Raw genomic sequence first — 23798 nt, 5'->3', positions numbered from 1 at the left:
TTTCAGAAAGTATATTTTATTTTATTAACCAACAATGCTTTTGACCTGAAAAAATAACCAAAATCTTTATTAGCTGGAATTGTAAAGGAATTAGCATTGCAGTATTGATTCATCATTTTGACTTTTTGAGTGTATTGAATGGTGAATAAATTAACGCTTGGAGACAGGACTTCATGGTTCATATGCATTATCTTAAATGTGATGAGACATTATTTTCCTTCTACAAGCAAACATTAACAGTACCCCAATGGCGTAACGGATGATGCCTTTCCTCTCAGCCTCATTAACCACAACACTTAAGGGAGTGTAGTCTCCTTCAGTCTTTCCATCTGTGATGACCAGTAAGACCTTAACAGCATCTGGCCTGGCTCCTCTATATGGTACAAACAGCTCATTTCTGAAAAAGCAAGATACAATGAAGTAACATTTAGTGGGTTCATAGGATAGAAATATTGATGCATTACCAGCATGTGGAACACAACTGAAAATTACTTTTCTTCATTTCGTAGTGGGGTGACCATGAAACTGTACTGATTAAACAGTTATGGACTAATTAAATAGATTTATTTAATTAGACTTGTTACCTTGTCCTGGATCCACACACTGATCTCACATTTAATCTGATTATATCATAAAAACAGCTCTGAATGTGCCTTAAATGTATCGCAAAGTGTGGCAAGTGTTTTGAAGACCTTTCAGAGAAGTTCTCCTTTTTCTTGTAAGATAAAGTTCAGGCGTACCACTGGTCAAGTTTGCAGGCCACATTATGTACGTTTACTGTCTACTGGTAAAGTGAAGAGTGGAGATCCAAACCTAAAGCTTCTGTTTCAGCAGTGACTCTCTTGATCACATCAAGCAAATACAGATATAGTTGCAAAATGGCTGCTGTAAATCCATGTCGCAATGCCACGGAAACATTAAACGAATGCTGAATTACGTAAAGGATACAGTCTCAGTTGGGAGAGAATAATGATTGTTGTGGAGCTTGTGAGGGATGCAATAACATCTCCAACAAACTGAAATAACGCGATCATATACATTGGAGACCCCTTATAGTGATCACTATTGTCATGACCTGCATGTCCAGTCCTCGTGTGTGCCACGCCCCCTCATCATCCACGTGTACTTCCCCGATTGTGCCCAGCTGTTCCCTGTTATTTCGTCCTGTCTTACGTATATCAGTCCACATCTTCCTCTGTTTGTTGTCCGTCATTGATATTAGTCGACGTATTGTAATGATGTTCATCCTGTCTACCCCGATCTCTCCTCGAATAAACCTCGATTATCCTGTATTCCTCCTGCCTGTCTCGTCCTTCGCCGCTTCCTGCCTGCCCGTTCACCACGATCGTCACAACTATAACTGATTTTTTTCTGTTTTTCTTTTTCTTCATGTTTCAGGCAGATTACCATCTACTTGACATTTATTAGATCCATATTTATTAGATGAATATAAGGTAATAAAACAGACAGTGTCGCTATGTACTGAATATTATTGACTAGTTCAAAATACAGTACAGTTCTTACAAACGCTTTATAAATTATTGAACTGTGTATAATTCAAATATGCTATAATGCAGTACTGTATATAAAATATACCTTAATGTAGTTTTGCTGCTGTGTCTTGTTGGCTCAGTTTTGACAGCTTATCATAAGCGTTGACGAGTCTCTATTTGTCACTGAGAGTAAATTACATTCTTTTTCCCATAACACCATATTTTCTATGCATGCTGCAATAGCCTCAGGCAGCTACCCAGAAGCAGATGGGACACCACTTATGATAAAAACTGCCTGGCTTACTGGAAGACTGAATACTGAATATACAGTTAACTTTGCCACAGTCACTGGCTTCTCATTGACAAGTCGTTTGTCATGTCACACAATGTACTGACTTGTCTTTGATTTGTCCAAGCAATGTCTGAGATCCATGATGTTGAATGCTAACCGGGGTGGAGGGGCTCTTTGTTCAAAATTGTTTGTCACTGGAACCAATCTGTAACTTCAAGCCTGCTTGGAGTTTTTTTCTTTCTTTTTTTTTTTTTGGGGGGGGGGGGGGTGTGGTGGCGTATTTTTTGTACATGGCTCGACGGTTCAAAACGTCCAAGATCAAACAACTCGTCTGGAATCTTGAAATCATGGGTATGGTTATCTGGCTATTTCAGCTCTTCAACGCCATTCGAGAATCAGATTAGCAAAACTGGATTAAATTATCTGACATAACTGCATGCTAACCTGGACACTGATTAGGCTATGTACTAATTAGATGTACTAATACTAGTATATCTGCCAAACTCTACTGACTCAACCACAGCCCTGAACTATATATATATCGGCACTTGAAGCCATGATTGGCAAGTTTATGACTGGCTGCCCAAAATAACAAAAAGGAGCACAGTTCCTCACCCTCAGCAGAGTAAGAGCTGTTACTGGAAGAATACAAGGAACCCAAAGAAATGATACTCAAGTGACGGACATGCATATTTTTTGTCCAATGTAAATATATTTTCAAATCATTCAAATATTCTTTCACGTCCAAAAATGATCAGCAGAATAAGGAATCCAAGATCAAAGGATGTCTTAATATATATATATATATATATATATATATATATATATATATATATATATATATATATATATATAAAATATATATATATATATATATATATATATAAGAAAACTAAATTAAGTTTGGCATAATTCTACATGTATGTATGTTGGAAACCTTTTGCACAGTTGCCATGCAAGGTGGTACAACCCATGAAAAACAATCAAAACATAGTAACATCCATCCATTTTCCAAATTGCTTATCCTACAGGGTCACAGGGGGTCCGGAGCCTATCCCGGAAGCAATGGGCACGAGGGAGGGAACAACCCAGGACGGGAGGCCAGCCCATCGCAGGGCACACTCACACACCATTCACTCACACGTGCACACCTGCACACCTATGGGCAATTTAGCAACTCCAATTAGCCTCAGCATATTTTTGGACTGTGGGGGGAAACTGGAGTAGCTGGAGGAAACCCCACGACGACATGGGGAGAACATGCAAACTCCACACACATGTGACCCAGGTGGAGACTCGAACCCGGGTCCCAGAGGTGTAAGGCAACAGTGGTAACCACTGCACCATCATGCCGCCCACATTATAACATAAACAAGATAAAACTAATTGTAATTCCGTTTCATGATTTATTCAATAGCTTAATGTCCCCCTGCAATAAGTAAATTTTATTTGATTTGATTAAAATTTATATTCTTTATTTGCACACCCATTTTCAGAAAATTTTCCACTTCTATGCCAAATCAATCTGCCGAACTCTGCTGACTCAACCGCAGCCCTGAACTTTAAATCCTGAGTTTCATGAAGTTAAACCGCCGTTAAGTAGGTTTAGTTCCGAACTTCCTTTGCCAGGAGATTGAGTGTCAAACAATCTCAGTCTAATCTCAGTGATCCGGTTCATATTTTTAACTCGGGATTCGGCACTAAACCCGTTTTCTGGAATACTCCCCTTTTCTGGGGTCCTTTGACTCAGTGTGAGATTGTTAATCTAGCACTACTTTCAAGCTAAATTTCAACAAAGTGTAAGCAGTTTAAATATACAACTGCCTTGGTCTTCGGATTCCCATGATACTGCACAGGACAAGCAGGTACAGAAAATGAATGAAAAATGAAAGGATATTTTATTTTTTTCAAGATAGGGTTGCTGAAATTAGGAACTAATAACTAGGATCTGGAACTAAATAAGGTTAAAACTACCATCCATTTGTTATTTCACATACCTATTACTTTGGGAACATTAAAATATCAAGGAAACACTAAGTGAAATACTAGTGCATTAGAAAGATGTACATGCCTTTCAGGCAAACAGGTTATCCTAAATTTCACACCGATGAATCAGTGCAACAATGAGCATCTGAAAGTGTGTGTTCTCTGGACTGCTGTCTCATCCAAGACTCACCATTCTTCATGCCTTATGCTTCCCAAGAGAGACTCCAGGTAATACTAACACGACTTGTCTGTAGTAATGGCAATGTAAACAAGTGGATATTTATTTTAACAGGGTCATTCATTACACGACTTTATGCGAAGACATTTCACTTACACTACTTTTCGTATTGCAGTTGGAGTGTGAGTCCAACCTCTTTGCTGCCTTATTCTATCAATCCTGCTGGACCAGTCTGAAGTTCTGAAAGCACTGAAGTCCATTTCAATATCAAATTGACTGGAATACTGCATTATAGCAAACTGCAACATAAATTGAACTAGGTTGGCATATGATACAAGCAAACATTGTTCACATGCTTGGAATCAAACAGAACCAGAATGAATTTTCAATAAGTCTGCTTTTGGTTTGAACATTGCATTTGGTATGTAAGTATTTTTTCCAAACAAAATGTTCTTCAGAATGCTACTTTAGCATGAAATAAAATTAATGTTACATATGTAGACTCGGGGAACTCAAGATATTCAACTGGATGGCATAATTCATCATTTTTTATTAAAGAAAACAGATATTAATTGTTTGAGCATCATACCGAATAAGTAGACTGTAAATAATAACATTTAAGAATATATTCAATGCATAAAATTGTAAAGTATCAGAAAAAATTAGATGTAGTGTAGTTGTGAAATAATACAGTCTTTTCTTACTTACCAGACTATTTCGCCCTAAAAACTGTGTAATTAAATTTTTCATAAACATCTTCATCCGGTCAAAATCTCCTGCTGAAACGCTGCCTGAACCATCTATTAGGAACACGATATCTGTATCTGAAACAGGACAGTCTGTAGAAAAGAGGCAAGAAAAGAGCAGTTAAAGACCACAGATATGAAGAAACTATTATTAAGTGTTTGATGATTAAGCTACTGCAGTCAATATCATTGTAAGATATCACTGTAAGAAGATCCCAGATGAGTCTTTTGATCTTGGATGTTTTGAATCATGTGCTCATAAACATGAGTTTGCCACTAGACTCATAATGAGCCGATTTGGGATAGGGTGCCTTGTTAATTATATTTAATGCTGATAAAATAATGATGTAATCAAATGCATAGTCCAAACAAGCTTATATGCTACAGCATAGGCTGTGATGTATTATTCCAGACCCGTCACTAAAAAGTAAAAACTCACACAAATGCACCATTAGGCATAAAATGGTCACCAATTAGGCTGGTGTCCTGGTCAGGTAGTTCCACTGGGGACCCCTGACCTAGTGCTTGTTGTGTATGTATGAAGTCTGTCTATATGTATGCGGATTAAAATTTGGCACAAATGACATCCGGTATTGTTTCAGAACAGAGCATTTCACAATCCACTCAAAAACATGCGATGCATCCAGTGTCGGTCAGATAAAGTACATCAACACGAGGACTGTCCCACTCTCCCTGAAGCACAAATATATGCAATGTGGCTTAGAATTGTAAGGACACACTATTTCCTTTAAACCTATGTTTTACTCATTTTAATTTAAATAATTTTTAATAGACAAGTCATTTAGCCTATTTGATTTGGCCTCTAGGAATGTTGACAAAGTAGATGTTCCTTCAATCCTGCTTAATGGAAATATACTACCATATACTTACACGTTTCTATATACTATTGTGCTATTTAATTCTTATATGAATCTAATATAATTACACGAACTATGGATGTGCATTTTGTATCATTTAGTTCTAAATGTATAACAAATGTTGCAGGTTTAATTTTATTTCATGATTTTTTAACACTATACATCTACTGAGTCTGACTCTATACAGCCCTTCAAAAAAAGTAGTATGAAATGCAATTAAAATTGCCTAAGTCAGTTGCGGAATGCATGTAAGGGTCATTTACATGCAACAGGCCCATATTTTGGTGTCTCTCTGCCTAAAGTGCATATCTAGCTAAAGTGAGCATAACCCCCGGGTTTAATTCGATAGGAAAATACACCTAAGTGAGAAACACGCAGCTATGTGCTCTTTTGACATAAATGCAGGGGAGAATGTGCATTACAATCTAGTGGGTCTAGCATTCTAATTAATCCCTTGGATAGGTGAAAGTGGATGCGACTGGCAATATGATATTACACATTGATAACCTGTCATATTCCCTTTGAGTTAATTATATTCCCCCGGACTCTGGGGAAGACATATGGTTTATCCAAGTATATAAGAGTCTAAATGGATATGCGTGTGCACAAGGTGAAAAGGTGCGAGCACATCATCTACGAGAGCCCCACTGTTCCACCGAAGCATTTGGAGGTGAAGAAGGCATGGGATGAGGTAGCAGCGAGCGTGTCCTCGCTTTCTGGCGTCGTCACATTACCCACGCAGCGCCGAAAGCAGTATAATGATGTCAAAAGACAGGAAATATATAGCTTTTACAAACAGTAAAAAATAATAGTAAATGTTTATTTTAAAAAAATGTTTTTTTCCAGTCAACCGTTATTTATTTTATCTTTCTTATAGTCAAAATCTCCAAATTTCCGAAGTTCAGCTGCAGACACGGGGAAAGACGAAAGGCGGGGCAGCGACGATCTCATCCACTCCTCTGATTGTGCAACTGCTCCATAACTGCTTGGAGCGCCAGCAGTAAAAGCGTGGCCGTTACACTATTGTAAGACATAGAGATAGTATGTTCCCGGTGTTTCATGTCCTCACCTTCCATAATATTTTACAAGTTTATAAAAATATATAGGCTCACTAGTCTCGTCATAAAACTGCAATGAAAAAGCAGCAGGAGAGGTAGGTATTACTGCCTCACGGTGGGAGGGGTGCATATCTTGAACTGCATTGTTCAATACAATGTGCATCGAATACACAACTGTATGCCTGTGCTGTGGGAACCCAATTATCTGAGGTTTCAGTTAAACACGTCTTACCGCAGTCCGGAAAAAGGTTAAGTTAAAAAAGTCCCGAATGTTAACCATTTCGTTACTGAGTGTAACCACGTCTTCTTATGATAAAGTAGAATATCTCAAAAAAAAATGGGGGGGGGGGGGGGGGGACAACAACAAAAAACTGCAAATAGCAGCCCAGGAAAAGCTAATTTAAGATTAGACACCGGAGATGGAAAGACGAGAAAAGTGACGTAGAAAATCGGCTATTCTGCCATTGGTGCTAAAAACTGTGCAACGTTACAGTAATGTTACCTGAAATGTTAGCTAATGCTTTACATACTAAGCTATTGTCCCCTATTTAGGTGTTTACTTGCTTACAGTTGTTGTATCCTGTCTCCCTCAGTTCTGTCCTGTGCTCCTTTGGCCAGCAGAGGTCTCCCCTGCTGACCATCCTGTATTCCCATTCAGTTACCGCTGCCCCTCCTGCAGCCCTTGTTGATTATACTTATCACCTTCACCTGTTGTTATATTGTCTCTAGTCCATTGTGATGTCTCACAACTTCCCAGTGTATACACATCACATGCCCAAAAAGTCACTGTTTGACACAACACAACCCCTCCCCAAAGAAGGTGTGGTTACGGTCATGCTGTATTCTATTATACTATATCAGGACTGGAGTTGGGCACCCCTGACCTATTACACTACATCAGGACTGCACAACCCTGCCCCTGGAGATCTACCACCCGGCAGAGCATAGGTGCCGCCCTAATTTAACACACCTGATACAGATAATCAGCATTTCAGTATTAGAGCCTGCCAGTTGAACTCTGGCCAGTTTTACCAGCACCCCCCTCCCCCCCCCCCTTGGTTGAAGATGTCCACCCCTGTAAAATCAATATGCCTATAATGGGATGTCTGCTCTCAAAATGATCTACATGCATTCAAAGCCTTTAGCTGCCCAAATGAATTATGGCATTGCTGCAGTGGGTGGTTCAGTGTTGCCCTGTCACCTCAGTCCTACTCCTCCCACACCCCCCAAACTCCACAATGAAAATGTGAAGGCCGGTAAATGTGTTAAATGTGTTACTCAAATGCTCAAAGTCCTAACTGTGACTGTATTTCCTTTTACACATCTTAATGTCACATCCATCCATCACCGTAACCGCTTAATTCCAACTGGGACCGTGGGGGGGACTGGAGCCTATCCCGGGAACAAGGGGCACAGGCAGGAACCAACAGCCTCAGGGCTAATTTATACTCAACAATCAACCTGCCCTGCACACTTTTGGACCATGGGAGGAAACCGGAGCCCCCAGTATAAACCCACGCAAACACGGGGAGAGCATGCAAATCTCTATGACCTTGCTAGCATTAAAGGGAATTGCTTCCATTTTGATGTAATTTGTCTGAAAATTTGAGTAAGTCCACAAGTTCATGATAATGTGTCTGAAAAGGTTGAAAAATACTGTGAAATACTATTTCAGTTATCGCAGTAACAAGTGCCTTAGGCTGTCCTATTTGATACAACTATGCAGTCCTGCATTCATTTTGGTGCAATTTGTTTCAAAATTTGAGCACTTCCATATCTTCACTTCATACAATGCTTCAGTAAAGTTTGAAAGGGATGCATCGACTTTTCTCAAAGGCTTTTCGCTTTCTCTAACCTTTGAGAGATGATGGAATTCCAGACCCAGGAACAAGTTGACCATTTAGTTGGAAACACATGCCATTGTATGTTGTAATGGAACTACAGTCTCTTGGTATAGTGGGACCACATGCCTGCAAAAATATAAAAATCCAGATTTATTTCATGTGAACTCGACATGCTTGAACTGTCATGACTAAGCAGAGTGAAGGATGATCCACAGTGCAGATTAAAAGAGAATGGGACGTTTTTTTAAAATTGCACTGAACTGAGCCAGAATAAACACAAACATGATCAGGTAACCTATGCCCATTCAGGTAACAGGTACTGTAAGAAACCAACACAAGGAACACGTCACACCCCGATCATGTCGATCTTCCTGTTCCACGCCCCCCTCGTTTACCTTGTGTGGATTCCAAGTGTTTATCAGCTGTTTCGAGTTGTCTTTGTTAGTTCTGTGTATTTAAGTCCACGTCAGAGTATGTTCTGTCATTGTAGTGTTGTGGGTTCTGCTGTTAGTTCCTTATTCCCCTTCGTTTGCCCATTAAATCCCTTTATTCTACCCTAGTCCTCATCTCCTTTGCCTGCTTTCCTGGTCCGTGCCGCGTAATTCATGACAGAACTTGGCAGCCAGACACCTCACCTCCCAGAATATCAATACCTCACTGCAACAGATGAGGTAATATACTGGCTCGATCAGCCCAAAATCCGGGATGATCCCATGCTCCAAGCTCTTGCCTACCGGTGCCGGGATATCCTGGAGGAGATGTCCCTGTCCAGAGATGCGCGCCTCAGGTTTTCCCCCACAGGGTGGTGGAAGCCAATACGCGGAAGGTAGCCCTGTCCAGCGGACTGCCATATGGTCCACTATCTGAGCTACCTAAGGTGCCCCAAACTCTGCTGCCTGCTGCAGGAAGGCGGAAGAACCGGAGACGGGAGGACACTCAGAAGGTACTCGTAGGGGCCGTCTCTGTCTCCGCTGCCGGTCCTGCTGCATGCTGGGAGGAGTTCCTCCCGGTGCATGATTCGGCAGTGTTCGGGCATGCTGCCATCACCCCGCCCGCACAAACTCCTGAAGCCTGTCCACCTGCTGCTCTGCTGCCATTGGCAACTTACTCGCTTGTGGGAACGTGCCTAGCCGGGCCAGGTCAGTTTTGGACTCCATCCCATGGGTCCCCAAATTCCCAAACTGTTCCCGCAGCACTACCTCTGGTTCCTGTGCCTCCTGCAGTTTCGCCCCACTCCCCGTGGTCCCTGTGCACCCCGCAGCTTCGCCCCTCGTGGTCCCTGTGCAGCCTGCAGCTTCCCCCCCCCCCCCCGTGGTCCCTGTGTAACCTGCAGCTTCATCACCCAGGGTTCCTGAGCCAGCGGCTGATGTGCCGTCCTCCCATGGTTCCTGCTTCGTCCCTCAGGGTTCCTGCTCTGCCCCCGGATCCCTTCCCCCAGGACATCCTTGATTCCCCGGACACTACTCCCGTGTCCCAGGTCCCAGTCCCTGAGGAGGTCCTCATCTGTCGAACCATCGCTCCTCCACCCTTAGTGGAGATGGAGGAGGAGCTTGAATGTGACCCCTCAGGGATCACACTGACCTCCCCAGTGACTTCTCTACCATCACTCCAGCGTGACAGGTCCCGGCCGGGTCCCCGCCTCTTAGTCTCCTGGAAGGGGAGGGGACACCTGCGCAGGGGTCGGGTCCCGCCCGCCCTGTCCCCCAGTTTGCCAGTTTTGCCTGACTGTGGCTCGGTGGTTGCCTCTGGTTCCACCTGCGGCGCCTCTTCGGCTGGCTTCAGTCCTGCCTCCGATGCCTTGTTGGTCGCTTGCGGGTCCCCCATCTCCAACTCGTCAATGTGTGCGCATCTTTGGGGGGGGGGGGGGGGTCTGTCACTCCCCAGTCGTGCCGATCCTCCCATGCCATGCCCCCCCTCGTTTACCTCGTGTGGATTCCCAGTGTTTATCAGCTCTTTTGAGTTGTCTTCGTTAGTTCTATGTATTTAAGTCCACTTCAGAGTATGTTCTGTCACTGTAGTGTTGTGAATTGTTCTGCTATTAGTTCCTTATGCCCCTTTGTTTGCCCATTTAATCCCTTTATTTAACCCCAGTCCTCATATGCTTGACAGAACACAAGCACCTACAACTTATGAAACATCTACAATGACAAACAGAGGAACATGGCAAGGGCAAGCACATAAACATACACTATAAGTTAACCAAACAGTAGGGCTAGGAATACTAAGGAACAGGTGACGGTCATTAACAATCACTAAGGACTCAAAGAGTTGGAGTACAGAAAAGAATGGGATGGCCAGCTACAGCCGCTGATGAAATGGAGAAACAACAAGGCAGGGACTGACCCTGACAATGAACAAGAAGAACATCACAGGCAACAGGACTTGAACCACCAATCCAAATGGTGTGACACCAGTCAGCCACCTACTTAAAATATGCTGTGAGACACATAGATAAATGGTCAGCCATAGAAGCATACTTACCAATGTATTTGAAGATGTTGGGTCTTTAACCATTGAGAGTCCAAGTGACATGTTTACAGCATAACCAGGGACTGTTGAAAAAATATCCATATTTTTACTGAATGATTAATGATATTTTTGTCAATGCAGCACTTCAGACTATTTTTTGTATTATGAAATGTATAGGCAAAAGTGTTCTGATAAATTTTTGAATAATACAACATAAAAACTTTACCTGTTATAGATACTTCGAAGCATGCAGAGTTTCCAGTTTCACAACGGTAAATCCTTCCTCTGTACTTTTCATTATACCTCATCAAAGGATCACTAACTAACAACCTGGAAGTTAAAGAGCAACAAATGATTATGGTTTATTCTGAGACCCAGACATCACTAAGGATGGTGAATCCACACATCTGAGCCAGAGGACTACAGTGTTTCATCCTAAACATATTTAAACAGGGAATACACATGCTGTCCAAGTACTGTATTCCCTAAGTGTTTAACCAAAATGGTGCGGGGGTTAGCCTGGAGTCTGAGTCTATGCTGGGTAGAAACAGAGCAGGAAGCAAACCCATGACCAAGTTTCTGACTACAGGGTTACTGCAGAAAAGTAGCAAAATGCATATTTAGTTACGCCATGCATACATTCTGCTGAAACAGAATATTAAAACGTTAATAATCCACTAATCAGCATGCAGGGTGTCAACATTCAAGCCTGCTGAGTGTGTGTGTGTGTGTGTGTGTGTGTGTGTGTGTGTGTGTGTGTGTGTGTGCGTGTGTGTGTGTGTGTGTGTGTGTGTGTCAGAGAGAGAGTGAGAGAGAGAGAGAGAGAGAGAGAGAGAGATTTCCTGCAAAATCCTGACAGGGTAAACAATTTTCCCCTCACCTTCTTTCATCCAGCTGTATCACCTTGTATCCAAAAGCTGTGTTAGGGCTGACTCCAAAGGTCTTCCAAGGAATTGGATTAACATTGAAAGTTATTCCCAACTTGGGTGCTAATTGAGGAAAACAGAAAGCAAAGGAAATGCATACATATCCTTGGCTTTAGATTTAGCATATCTTCCAGGCTTGAGACCACCATCTTCTATACTCTCTTGCTCTACACAAAGTCCAGAGTCTATCCAAGAAGCTACAGGCAAAAGGCAGGGAATAACCCAGGATAGGACACACACACACACACACACAGATATTTGTATTCATATCTTTGTGAGGATCATCCAATCATTTCTATGGCAAAAAGCCGAATCCCAATAATGACAACCTTAACCCCTACCCAGGCCTGACCTTAACCATAAGTAGCCAAACAAAATACAAGATTTTGGTGTTTTTAGTTTTTTTGATTGCAGTCACAGATAAGAGTTTCCCCTTGTTGGGACTGAGAAAATGGTCTCCACAACTTCAAAATGACATATTTTTTTTAATCACATTTCAGGGACATTTGGTCCCCACAATGTTACACACACAATCTGGCAATTCCAGTTCACCTTAGCATGTACTGCACCACCATTCCCTGGTTGGAGGCCAGTTAACAAATATTAACTCGCCAGCATGGAATATACATTACCAGTCAAAAGTGTTTGCACACAACAGGTTTTTACTACTTTTCCATTTATTTCATGAACTGCCTATTTTTTTATTCTTGTTAAGCATGGGAAAGTTGAGTGAACAGGTGAATGAAAATATAAGTCAAATAAAACATGTATCCTTTATAGCATGGGAAGAGCATTTAACACTGCATGTCTGACATGCTATTATCTGGTTGTGTGGTGATGGCATAGTCAAATTCTAGGATATCCTTTAACTTTAATGCACTAGTTAATTGTTTTATCCCATTTAATGTCTTGAATTGTATCTGCTATGGGAGGTTACTTTGATGAATCAAAGATATATTTTCATGCTAATAAGGCATTGTGCACACGTACATGGGTATTTTTAAAAACATAGCTTTTTCTATGCGTTTTGGCCTTTCATCCACATGCAAACTGCATTTTACGTTACTGAAAACAGAGCTTTTGTAAAACTCCATCCAGGGTGAACATTTTCAGAAACTTACAGTGTTGAAGTGTAGACAATAGAGTGTGCGCTGTTATCTGCTTTGTTTGATGTCAGAATGTGCCCTGTCTACATTAACTGTTTTTAGCTTACCAGAAATGGTAATAAGGCTACTGATTGGCCAACATGGATTTCGAGTTATATCGCCACTTGTTGGTTTGGCATGCTCTTTGACAGCGTGTTTTAGTGTTTTCCTAGAGTCTTTTTTTTTTTTTTAATAACGGTGGTGGAAAAACACCACTTTTAAAAAGTCCCGTGTAAGTGTGGAGAAGGCCGAAGGTACTCAGATGGTGAACATAGTGTAAATTTATTTGCCAGCAAATAATATTAAATGGGGTCATGGTAAGTGACCCCATTTAAAGTGACATGGAAAGTGACAACTATATTAAAGACCAAGCTGACAATTATGAATATTATCTTCGAACTGCAGTTGTTATTGGCTAAGTGGTCCAGGGTGTTGTGGAGTGCATGTGACAGCGTCTGTCATGAACACTTAAAGCAAAAGGAAGCTGGTGAATACTGTCTGGGACGATGCTATTAATGTATCATTTATCTTTTTTCTCTTTGAAGTAAGCTTAGTTTCAGTTTAGACTTTGGCAGCTGAGTGACAGGTGTTTAGGAGCAAGACCGTACCCTCACACAGGCCCGGAGTGGCCAATCAGGAGACGTGGGAGAATTCCCAGTGGATCACTTAGCTATTGTGCCAATGCTTTAACAAGTTTAAGACTGAATTTGTCAGAAACTGTTAAAATTGTACAGCAATGCTTCATAATGTTAACCAGTGAGTTATCACACATACACACACACACATACAATAGACCACGATTGCGCATCGGTGTGATGGCTTGTCATTCACAGCTGAGTGAGTGCCTTGCATGGTTGCGGATGATGCCCCAACTAATCACTTGCTATTTATAATCACTGGAAGTTTTTCAAACGATGGATGGTAGAATGAGTCCAGGCAGAGCTGAAAAAGTCAGGCTGCTTGAACAGTTTAATTTGCTATTTTTATGTTTTCTTCTTGGAATGTCATTAATAAATTTATCAGGATAATAAGACTTGAACTGTGGCATCATTTATCAAAGTTCCCCCCGAATGAAGACAAAATGGGCTGATCTTGGACATAAAACTTCCAGCCTGAAAATGAGTTCCAGCCCGTGCCCTCACAGCTTCAGGTTTAGGTGAACTTCTATCATGTGTCTGCTGTATGCTGTGGCTCAGGCTCTGGGGTTTCCATGACCCAATATTAATGTTTATGGATAAATTTGAAACCTGAACTATACATGCGTTTTCCTTAGGATCCCACATGACACAAGGCAGGAAACACCAGGCCATCACAGGTTTAGTTCAGAAGCATGGACTGTACATTAGAATGCAATGATATAATAATCTGCCTACAAATCAGGCAGATTATTATATCATTGCATTCTAATGTACCAATACTCTTCTTCAATAATATAGCATTATATTAGCTACTGTAGTTTCATGTTCATGTCAAAAATATAATCATGCAGAGCTCCTGGATTTTCCCAGCATTCTGTTAGCACCTGCCTTTGTCCAGCTTTGTACTTCAACTAGGTAACAAATTGGCTTTTGCAATAAAACAACTGAAACTGAATATGAAACTTTTCTCTTCAACTCTGCATTAACATCCAAAGGCCTGATGTACTTAGAAGAAAGAACCATTTTATACCACATATGTACACATTTGGTCTCACTTAAAGCAGCATGTTTAGTGACGCAGTAATAATGTGCATCACTATTGGATATATTTTCTCACCCCTGTACAGGCAGAGCAGTTGCAGAAACTTCAGCTTTAACACATTCTGTCTGTGGTCTTTTATGTCTGTAGCAGCACATGGCTATTTTCATAAGCTCCAAATTGAGACATACTTAGCTTCACAAGGTAAAGAAAAACAGACTAATCATCCACAGTATATTTTGTAGTGTTTAGCTTGTTACGCCAAAGGTATGATTAAATTATATATTTAAAAACGTTAACTGCACACTAGTTAATCATAAATCTAAACGTGTTGAGTGTAAACCCAATAATTGGCAACATATATACTAACTTAAACTGTTAGAAAGGCCCTGACACAGATGCTAACATACAACTGAAAATGATTCATAATCATATGCCGCTGACTGCCTTGTAGGACTGCAAATATAATAATATAAATATAATAAGAATTTAGTGTTAAATTAAATGTCACCAAGACATATACAGAAAGAACATTTACAAAAATGACATGTAGGTAACCTACCATTCTATGCATAACCCTGTACTTTATTAGATTTTTAAGATCATGTATGTTATGGCTGGTAATTTTTCACTCCTTTTATATTAAATATTTTGCTTCTTAACTCTAACTATTAAAATATAACTGCATGACTTCAACAACATCTATAATGAAATCATAGTCTAAAATAAAAAGTTCAAAAGTGTTCTTCATCAATATAGTTCAATAACAGGTCACTCAAATTATGAATCACTGAAACTTACCTAAAAAGAGACAAAAGAAGATTCTTAGTATGCAGATCATTTTCATTCCTTCATTTAAGAAAGTCTGGAAATTGCTGGTTATGGTGAGAGCGTTAGGTGATCGTTTGGTTTTATGGACAGGAACTGAAGAAATACAAAAAAAACAGGAAGTTACAGTTAATGGGGCATTTAAACTGATAATTTAAAATACAGAATTTGCATGTTTCTTTTTCTCAGCATAAAAGATTATAGCAATGTATAGTGAATGTTCACCCGAATATTTAAATGAAACGAACAAAGATCTGCCCTGTCATACTTTGACTCCACATAAAAGTCAGTGATACAAACACTCGGGGGATGGAGGGTTGACAGGGACAGGAAATGACAACAAAGCAGAGGGAGGGGTGTGTGTGTGTCTTTGTCTGATTGTCTGCTTGTGGGTATAAAGAGTGGCATTGTGGCACACACACACACACACACACACACAGGTATCTATATAATAGGTATCTATATCATTCTGGGGACTCTCCATTCATTTTTATGAGCATAACCCTAATCCCAACAACCCAATCCAAAACCTAACCTTAAACGCTACCCAGCTCTAACCTTAACCATAAGTAACCAAACAAAATACTTTTACTGAAGTATTTAATACAAAAAAAGACTTTTACTGTTTTTGTTTTTTATATTTATATACTGCATATAATGTAGACATATAAAATATAATATAGTGAAAGAAATTCCAGATAATCTCTGCCGTGAAAGGTACTTCACACCACAATCTTATGCAATTATTACTAAAGTCAGGATAGGAGAGGCTATAGTTACATTGGAAGTGTAATTATGAAATGTAAGAAGGTTGAGGTTACCCCCATTGTCTTCATGTAGGATGAGATGCACCCCTAGCAGCTGCAATATAAAGTTTTCACTATTTAGATCCATTGTTTATGTTGTCTGCAGAGGTACTTTTGAAAAAGACTCATAAAATACTTTCAGGGTTACAATTTTTACTAAATTCTGTTTTCTGCAGCCATCCCTTCCAACCTCTACTGCCACCTAATGGTGCTGCTTCACTTTTAGGGCATTTTCTCTATATATGGAATCAGGTATTGATTTTTAACCATATAATAAAAGTTATTTAGACTTTATTGATCCCTGTGGGGAAATTTTCTTTATGCCCATGAAGAGCAGGCACCTGTAGCAGCATCCAGTGAACTGGGGGTTAATGAACTTGCTTAAGGACCCACAGTCATGCTGGGACTGGGGCTGGACTTGAACCAGCACCCTTTAGATCACAGGCATAGCCCACTGAGTGACACACTACCCCTTATTGCCACCTTCTTTGAAGTGGTAATAAGATCCACCAAAGATCAAATAGAGTAAACAGAGCAATTAGATAAAATACAGTTAATCTGTACTGTTCTCATCTATAATGAAACAGCAAGCTTAAACTCATTTCTCCAAAATCATCTACAAGGAACAGGTTCTCTATGTTGAATTTGGAAAATTTTAATGACGAAAAGGTAAAACTGAAATAAACCCAAATAACACAAGTAAGTATACAAATATCTAAAATCACCCAAAGGTGGCTAACAACTTTTGTCTTTACAGTTAATACTGTACTTATATTTCTCTTTCACTTTCAGACTGATGAATGAACTTCACTTACTGACAATGCTGTAAGAAAACACAAGAATAAAGTTTTCTATTGAGAACTTCTTACATGTGAGAGGAAACAGGAAACCCAGTCAGTTTTCATTTTACGGGATGGTTAGGTAAAATGTATTAATATTCATAAGAAAAGCACTACCTGATTGGCCAGTGAACATGAAAACTCATTAATATTCTGATCCCGGAGATGTCCTCTTTTTACTCTCACCAAACAAGGTAACCCTACATTAGATCACTGATGTAAGATTATGGAACATCAGAGTTTAATGGGTCTAGGTTTCTGCCAAATTACTTGGGTCAGTTAAACTTTTTGTGAGCCACTATATTATATTATAGAGGAACAGTAAAGCAGTCAATCAAACACAATAAGTGTGTATCATTCTGCCAGCTTATAGCTGCTCTGCAGTCCCTGAAGTAAGACCAAACTGCTTTCATATTGTGTCTGGTAGCTTCAGTGTGGTTCATGAGATAATTTCCTGAGTATCCCAAAAAATTATTGTAGTTTTGTTACATCAGCACCCCCAAACTTCAAAAGAGGTTGTAAAATTGTATGTTTTTGCATTTTTTTTAAGTACAAGTTATATAGCACATAGCTCTGTGGATCCCTGAGGCACAAAACCCCTCCACCATGCTATGGTACCTTGAGTGATTCAACCCTGAGTATATAGCTTCAGGGATGAGAATCCACATTTTTCCGACTACCACGGTTGATTTAGCGTTGTTAGACAAAATGCTTATGGGGAAATTATAAAAGAGCACATATTTAGAGATGGAGGCAGCATGGTGGTGCAGTGGTTAGCACTGTTGCCTCACACCTCTGGGACCCGGGTTCAAGTCTCCGCTGGGGTCACATGTGTGTGGAGTTTGCATGTTCTCCCCATGTCGTTGTGGGGTTTTCTCCGGGTACTCCAGTTTCCCCCCACAGTCCAAAAACATGCTGAAGTTAATTGGGCTACCCATAGGAGTGTGTGTGAGTGCATGGTGTGTGAGTGTGCCCTGTGATGGGCTGGCCCCCCATCCTGGGTTGTTCCTTGCCTTATGCCCATTGCTTCCGGGATAGGCTCCGGACCCCCCGTGACCCAGTAGGATAAGCAGTTTGGAAAATGGATGGATATTTAAAGATAATACTGATTTCTTGTCCGATGATAATGACTGGTTTCTAAGTTCATTTATCCTCTTGGAGCTGTGTGCTGACCTAGGGCCGGCTTTACAAAGGCAGACTTTGAGGAATTGTGCTTTACCTGTTCCAATGAAAGTTCTGTTCACACTTAGGTTTTTAGATACAGGGCCTTTTCAGTGTGAACTGGCTGACCAATCGGGAATTTCACTTCATGCCAACTGTATGGCAAGGTCTTATCTGCTAGTCATCCTGATATTTAAGATTTCCTTACACTGTGGTTGAACAAACAAACATCAAAGCACAATTCTCAGCAATGTCCAGGTTTCCTAATGTAATCAGCGTGCTCGACTACACACCAATTTCCATAAAGGCGACTTCAGAGAATGAATTTGCTTATGTAAGTAGAAAGCATTTCCACTCTATCAATGTGCAAATTATTTGCAATGCAAAAATGTGCCTCATTAATGTTGTGGCAAGATTCTCCCCTGAGAAATGGGAACAAACTTGAAAATGGTGCTGCGTGCGATGGCTGGCTTCCCAGTAAGATAAGACATTTACTATTACCCCTTTGGTCAAATTGGACCAAACTCTTAGTAGTTCACACTGCCAGCCATATCGTTAAATTCTGATTTTTTTGCTCAGATCGGATTTGTCTGTGTTGACGGTTCATATTCATAACTACAAGTGACCTGTATCCGAATGCAATGTGAATGCATCGGTCCTCTAAAACGTCACTCATGCGCACATTGATACGTTTTTACATGGGTCAACTGAGTCACCAACAACAAAAAATGTCATATCTGTGGGACGACTCATTGCATTAAAAATGGAGGCGTTAGTAGCTCATGCATGTATCACACTTTGCTCTGGAGGACAACAAAGAGTGAATCAGCTGTACATGAGCAGGTCGAAAAGGAGAAAAAAAGTCAAACGGCTAGCTTTTTCTGTTTTCAGAGTTGTTGCTGGAACTGCTGCACCAAGAGATGTGTGGGTACGAGCCTGCCGGTGCACGCTGATGATGTCTGCACATGCGTATAAGTAAAAAGCCACATGAATTCCGATCTGAGCGTTCACATTCAGGTCGCATGGCCGCGATTTAGTACCACATATGAAAGTGACACAAATCTGATTTGAAAAGATCAGATCTGTGTCACATTAAGGCAAAAAATCCGATTTGAGTCACTTCAGCATGGCAGTGTGGACGTAGCATTACAGCATCCACTATTGCATTTTGTGACCTCAGAGCAGTGTCCATCAGCACACGGCCAGATGGTTGGCCGCCCGTTTCCAAGGCACGGGACTGATTGCAGCCAGCGCCCTAAGATGTGCTCAGCACAGCAGCACCATCATTGCCTGGAGTCGTGTCCCCAGCATGGAGGTCACCTTTTGTAATGTCTGAAACCAAATAAACAGTGATACCGCATCTGCTGCCTGCTCAGGTATGGTTTTGATCCATATAAGCGGTTGGTCACTATTACTGTGATCACTATATGCGGGTTCCACTGTATAAATATACACATACACACTGCGTGTAAAGGGACATCATTATTTCAGCCTCCTATTCTGAACTATATTGACTATGTATGTGATTATGTTGTTCACTGAGATAGATATCTATGCAGGTACTTTTTTTTGTTGAAGGCTGGTTTTAATTCATGACAATAACTAGGTGTGGACATAACATTGCAGTGTGGGGTTAACATTACAGTATCAAATGTGGGCGTGGTATGTCCAAGGTTAGCCCTGAGCTTGTACTATTCACTGCATCTCCTTAGCTTCCTGCGCCGGCCTGCTGAATACGCATCATGTGTGACTCATAACTGTCTCACTATAATTTTAGCTTGTTCCATGCCACAGGAGCATTTTTAAGTATATAGCACTTCAACTTCTCCGTACCCCATAACGCCTTGTTCTTATCAAAAAGGGAAGTTAATTTCTGCAAGAAGGTGGAACCCACACACCCTCATGATCACACCATTTTCACTGTAATGGAAGAATTACATGATGACATCACCCAAGAGCGTGGTTAAGCATCTCTCTGTATTTTCCTTGAGCTGTATGGTTGACTAAGAGATGACCAATGTCTATGGAAAAGCTTCTCAAGTGCACATAAATAGATTGATTTACCTTAGTGAATCACCTGTGTCGTATATGGCCAAATACAAAAATATCAATAAATATAATAAATGAATGGCAGCATGGTGGTGCAGTGGTTAGTACTGTTGCCTCACACCTCTGGGACCCAGGTTCGAGTCTCCGCCTGGGTCACATGTGTGTGGAGTTTGCATGTTCTCCCCATGTCGTCGTGGGGTTTCCTCCGGGTACTCCGGTTTCCCCCCACAGTCCAAAAACATGCTGCGGTTAATTGAAGTCGCTAAATTGCCCGTAGGAATGCATGTGAGAGTGAATGGTGTGTGAGTGTGCCCTGCGATGGGCTGGCCCCCCATCCTGGGTTGTTCCCTGCCTCATGCCCATTGCTTCCGGGATAGGCTCCGGACCCCCCGCGACCCAATAGGATAAGCGGATTGGAAAATGGATGGATGGATAATAAATGAATCATATTTGTGAAAAGTGTTATCTAATTCTACAGTGCTTTTTATACTGTGTTAATAAGACTGATTTTAGAGAAATGGTTTAATTAACTCTTGGACATTTAAGAATGTTGGTGTAGAACTTGCTCCTGAACGGATGCCAAACATGACAATATGACACAGTATGTGGATTGTATTTTGGTATAGCAGGTGGAGCCTAGGGTGGCCTGGTGGTGCAGTGGTTAGTACTGTTGCTTCACATTTCTAGCAGCAGAGCTTGAGCCTCTGGCATGTCTCCATATTTGTGGGGTTTGCATGGCTTCCTCCAGGTACTCCAATTTCCCTCTACAGTCCAAAAATATGCTGAGGAATTCCCAAATTGCCTGTGCATGTGTCCCTGGCAGATAGATACAGATAGATACCCCATACTAGGTTGTTACCTGATTTGTGCCTATAGGCTCTGGATCCCCCATAATCCTGAACAGGACAAGTGGTTGCAGAAAATGGATGAAGCCGGAACCTGTTTAACAAAACACTCAGGAAAACCAGATAGCTGTTATGTGTTGGAAATGGAACAATCTTGAAATACATGTGGTTTTAGCACTTTGATAAGTGAGCCAATAACTCAAAAACCATTTGACAGGTCCTTTTCAGACTTTGCACAGACATTGTAGGGGTGAGGTTGTAAAACCAATTAAATTTTGAGACAGATTGACCCAAAATTGCAGCAGTTCCACATTGTGAAAAAGGGCAGTTTTGCACATAAACCCATTAAGACAATAATTCAATAACCATTCATCCATTTTCTGGAAGTACTGAAACCGCAAATGGATTTTTTTAAACCACACAGGCATTTTAGGGGGACAGTATGGAATTGAATTAATGATTTGATTGCCCCAAAACTGAAGCAGTATTGCTTCAGAGTGTTATTTGTGGTATGCAAATGTTTAGTGTTTCTGTTTTAAAATAAATGTTGCCCTGATATATGTTGTGGCTGGGGATATCTGGGGTGGCACGTCAGGAGGCGTTATAGTGCATGGTGGCCACAGGTATAAAAGAACCCCAGTTGTGCTTCTTGGCACACCATAGTGGAATGAACTGGTGGCTAAGGATGCTCAGCCCTGTGCCGTCTTGGCCTTCCTGAGGAGTTTGTTCAGACCTGAACTCATGCTGCTTCCCCAGCGGACCACAGAATAGAGAAGTATCTCAAATATCAATGGAGGCTCAGATCACTATGGACTAATGAACCATCTTCAGCAGCTTTTTACATATCAAAAGACCCCAGCATCCACAGAAAGTAGAGTCTGATCTGGCTGAAGTTGATTCAGAGCTGGTCTGAAGTCCTTACAGGAACTACAGCACCCTTTCTTAAGATACATCTGATGATTATATTCTAATAGAACTAATGCAAGATTTGAGGTTAGCTTATTTGCGCGTGTGATTTATAATTTATTCGGTAAACCTGCTTAATTTGTTAAAACTGTCATTTCTGCTAAATTGACAGAATAGAAAAATATGTTCAGTGCAATTAAATGCTACTGTTCTGTACAAACATGTCAAAAAAACTAAATGAAATTCTTTTACAATGCATATATGAATAAATTGTCTATTACAAGAGTGTTGGAGTTGCGAAAAATGTTGTCTCCATGCAGATGTGTTGAAAGAGGAAATACTGCTATGGCAAGAGGAAGCCAGCTATATTGCTGAAAGAAAAAAACAGGCTAAAATATCTAGGCAAAAATCAGCCACAACCTGGAGATATGACCTTTTGAAACTGAAAATAGACAGTATGCTATTTATAAATTTGAAAATATTCTCAACACCAAAACACCAATAAAAGATGTTGTTATATATATATATATATATATATATATATATATATATATATATATATATATATATATATATATATATATATATTAGATAGAAGTTGTTTCAACACTCAAAAGGGCAATAACAAAGCACCTGGAAATGATTACAGTGTCTAAGGGATCTAATGAAATGGCTTCTTTATCCCATATTTTTTTTCACTTTACTTTGAAAAGATCACAGGAGTGCATTGTGAAGGAAAATATGTTATGAAAGTCCCCGCGGGGTGGCATGCTGGTGCAGTGGTTAGCACTGTTGCCTCACACCTCTGGGACCTGGGTTCAAGTCTCCGCCTGGGTCACATGTGTGCAGAGTTTGCATGTTCTCCCCATGTCGTTGTGGGGTTTCCTCCAGATACTCCGGTTTCCCCCCACAGTCCAAAGACATGCTAAGGCTAATTGGACTTGCTAAATTGCCCATAGGTGTGCATGTGTGAGTGAATGGTGTGTGAGTGTGCCCTGCGATGGGCTGGCCCCCCATCCTGGGTTGTTCCTTGCCTCGTGCCCATTGCTTCCGGGATAGGATCTGGACCCCCCGCGACCCTGTAGGATAAGCGGTTTGGAAAATGGAGTCTACGGTAATACAGTTTACAAAAGTAGAGGCAATCAGAGGTTAAATCAGAATCAGAGAGGAGGGGGAGCCCTGATACAGATATGCTTAAAATACAGAGCTCACTTGCCGATGTCACACCGTGCCCCCTACGTCTACCTGATCCTCCAGTTTCCTCCCTGGCATGGTCCTAAACAAGCCATGCCTGGTGCTTGTTCATCTTATATCATGTTCCTGCCCTTGTGTTAATCACTCCCAGCTGTTTGCTCCTTGTCGGTATTTGAATTTAAGTGCTGTGAATGTTAAGTGCATGAATTTACGTGCTTGAATTTAAGTGCTGTGAATGTTACGTGCTTGAATTTAAGTGCTGTGTTCTCCAAATGTGTCATTAATGTTGCTGCCAGGTTAATCCCTCTTTTGTTTCACTTCCCCTCTAGGTCTTTCAAACATCCTTTTTTTGCTTAATTTTTCTTGTTTTGGGGACAGTGTGTGGCTCTGTGGGTCTGGCCTTGGCACATCAGGTTCTTGAGCAAGGCCCTTAACCCCCCAGCTCTGTGGGCACTGCTATGGGTAGCTGCCTTTCATG

General features: G+C 40.9%; 1 protein-coding gene across 4 annotated transcripts in view; it reads right to left on the bottom strand.

Annotated features, from left to right (window-relative positions):
• Positions 1-15793, bottom strand: part of LOC125741689 (integrin alpha-M-like) — a 139707-nt gene extending 123914 nt beyond the window's left edge. Inside the window, exons 1-9 of one of the 4 annotated variants that reach the window (XM_049012913.1) lie at positions 15789-15793; positions 15494-15616; positions 11825-11933; positions 11171-11274; positions 10957-11027; positions 8487-8601; positions 4658-4788; positions 4106-4248; positions 244-397 (exon numbers count right to left, since the gene is read on the bottom strand). In XM_049012913.1, the coding sequence (XP_048868870.1) occupies positions 244-397; positions 4106-4248; positions 4658-4788; positions 8487-8601; positions 10957-11027; positions 11171-11274; positions 11825-11933; positions 15494-15539 (873 nt within the window). In that variant the 5' untranslated portion in view covers positions 15540-15616; positions 15789-15793. Of the gene's footprint in view, positions 1-243; positions 398-4105; positions 4249-4657; positions 4789-8486; positions 8602-10956; positions 11028-11170; positions 11275-11824; positions 11934-15493; positions 15617-15745; positions 15765-15788 lie in introns of those variants that run through there. The other 3 variants (XM_049012912.1, XM_049012909.1, XM_049012910.1) reach the window with 3 other exon arrangements.
• Between the last annotated feature and the right edge of the window lie 8005 nt (positions 15794-23798).

Source organism: Brienomyrus brachyistius, chromosome 5 (assembly GCF_023856365.1).
Source record: "Brienomyrus brachyistius isolate T26 chromosome 5, BBRACH_0.4, whole genome shotgun sequence".
NCBI classification, from domain to species: Eukaryota; Metazoa; Chordata; class Actinopteri; order Osteoglossiformes; family Mormyridae; genus Brienomyrus; species Brienomyrus brachyistius.
Note: the sequence above shows the minus strand (reverse complement) of the source record. Positions and strands in the feature narration are given on the sequence as shown.